This window comes from Rhinoderma darwinii, chromosome 2 (genome assembly GCF_050947455.1).
Source record: "Rhinoderma darwinii isolate aRhiDar2 chromosome 2, aRhiDar2.hap1, whole genome shotgun sequence".
In the NCBI taxonomy this organism is placed as follows: Eukaryota; Metazoa; Chordata; class Amphibia; order Anura; family Rhinodermatidae; genus Rhinoderma; species Rhinoderma darwinii.
Window position 1 is genome coordinate 5923680 of NC_134688.1, and position 1469 is coordinate 5925148.

The 1469-nt window shown below is 41.1% G+C and overlaps 1 protein-coding gene across 1 annotated transcript; it reads left to right on the plus strand.

The window, feature by feature from the left end:
- Nucleotides 1–297: 297 nt before the first annotated feature.
- Nucleotides 298–1242, plus strand: LOC142740337 (olfactory receptor 52D1-like). Its single transcript, XM_075849886.1, has one exon. It carries the CDS (start codon nt 298–300, stop codon nt 1240–1242), a length of 945 nt encoding a protein of 314 aa, XP_075706001.1.
- The last annotated feature ends 227 nt before the right edge of the window (nt 1243–1469 follow it).

Sequence of the window (1469 nt, forward strand, 5' to 3'; positions counted from 1 at the left end):
AGTATGTTATTCAGGATCAGTACAGGATAAGTAATGTAATGTATGTACACAGTGACTCCACCAGCAGAATAGTGAGTGCAGCTCTGGAGTATAATACAGGATGTAACTCAGGATCAGTACAGGATAAGTAATGTAATGTATGTACACAGTGACTCCACCAGCAGAATAGTGAGTACAGCTCTTGAGTATAATACTCAGGATCAGATTAACATAAGTAATGTCATGTATTTACAGAACAAGAAATAACATGGTATATATGTTGAATTACAGAAGCCTATAATAAGGAGGAGTCTTGTGATGGAAAATGTCTCATCCTTTCATCCTTCTGTTCTGGTCCTCAGCTTTGGGGAGATGTCTACAATGAGATATGTGTATTGTGCTTTAGCGTTTATCTGTTACATTCTAATCATCTTCTCTAATGGTGTGGTCATCATAACCATTGCCATCCATAAGGCCTTGCAGGAACCCATGTACATCTTCATATCTGCACTTTGCATTAACGCCCTGTGTGGAAGTTCTTCTTTCTTTCCTGGTTTGCTTAGAAATCTGGCTTTCAATGTTTATACAATTGCCTACAGTGCTTGCATACTCCAGATATTTTGTATCCACGTCTCTCTCACCTTTGAGTTGTACACCTTGACTGCTATGGCCTTTGACCGTTACGTGAGCATCTGTAACCCCCTGAGATACAACATCATCATGTCCATGTCCATGGTCTACAAACTCCTTGCAGCCGCTCTTTGTAATTCATTGGTTATTATTATCATACACATCATGTTGACCGTTAGACTCCCGTTGTGCGGCACAGTCATAATGAAGATCTGCTGTGACAACTGGTCGGTGGTGAGACTCTCCTGCATTGACACATCCGTTAATAATATCTTTGGCCTGTTCCTATGCTTTTTCACGCAGATTTCAACGTTGATTTTTATATTGGTTTCCTATATTTTTATCCTACGAGTATGTTCTAAAGCTTCTCAGGAGGTCATCTCCAAGGCGGTGAACACCTGCACCCCTCAGCTCATAACCACCGTCAACTTTGTGGCTGATATACTTTTTGAGATTTTCTTTTACCGATATGTCTCCATAAGTGTCCCCTATGAGGCGAGAATTTTCATGTCAGCTTATGGTCTAGTGGTGCCATTCATCCTGAATCCTCTGATCTACGGCCTGAAGTTGACCAAAATACGGGTCAGAATATTTAAGCTCTTCCAACTAAACAGCATCTCGGTGCAAAAATAATTTGTGCCAAACCCAGGAATCAAAAAGTGGAGACCATCGATAGTCCAATCATCTCCGTCTTGTGTCTCTCCAGCTGTTGCAAAAGTACAACTCCCAGCATGCATAGTGGGAGTTGTAGTAATACAAAAGCTGGAGAGCCACAAGTTGAAGACCCCAGTGACAGCCCATAGCATGTTATGAGCGCGTTAATTTGAAAGACTCAAACCACTGAACATAAAATTGATATG

Coding starts and splice junctions, on each gene's coding strand:
- LOC142740337 (XM_075849886.1), top strand. CDS start 298: ATGGAAAATGTCTCATCCTTTCATCCTTCTGTTCTGGTCCTCAGCTTT.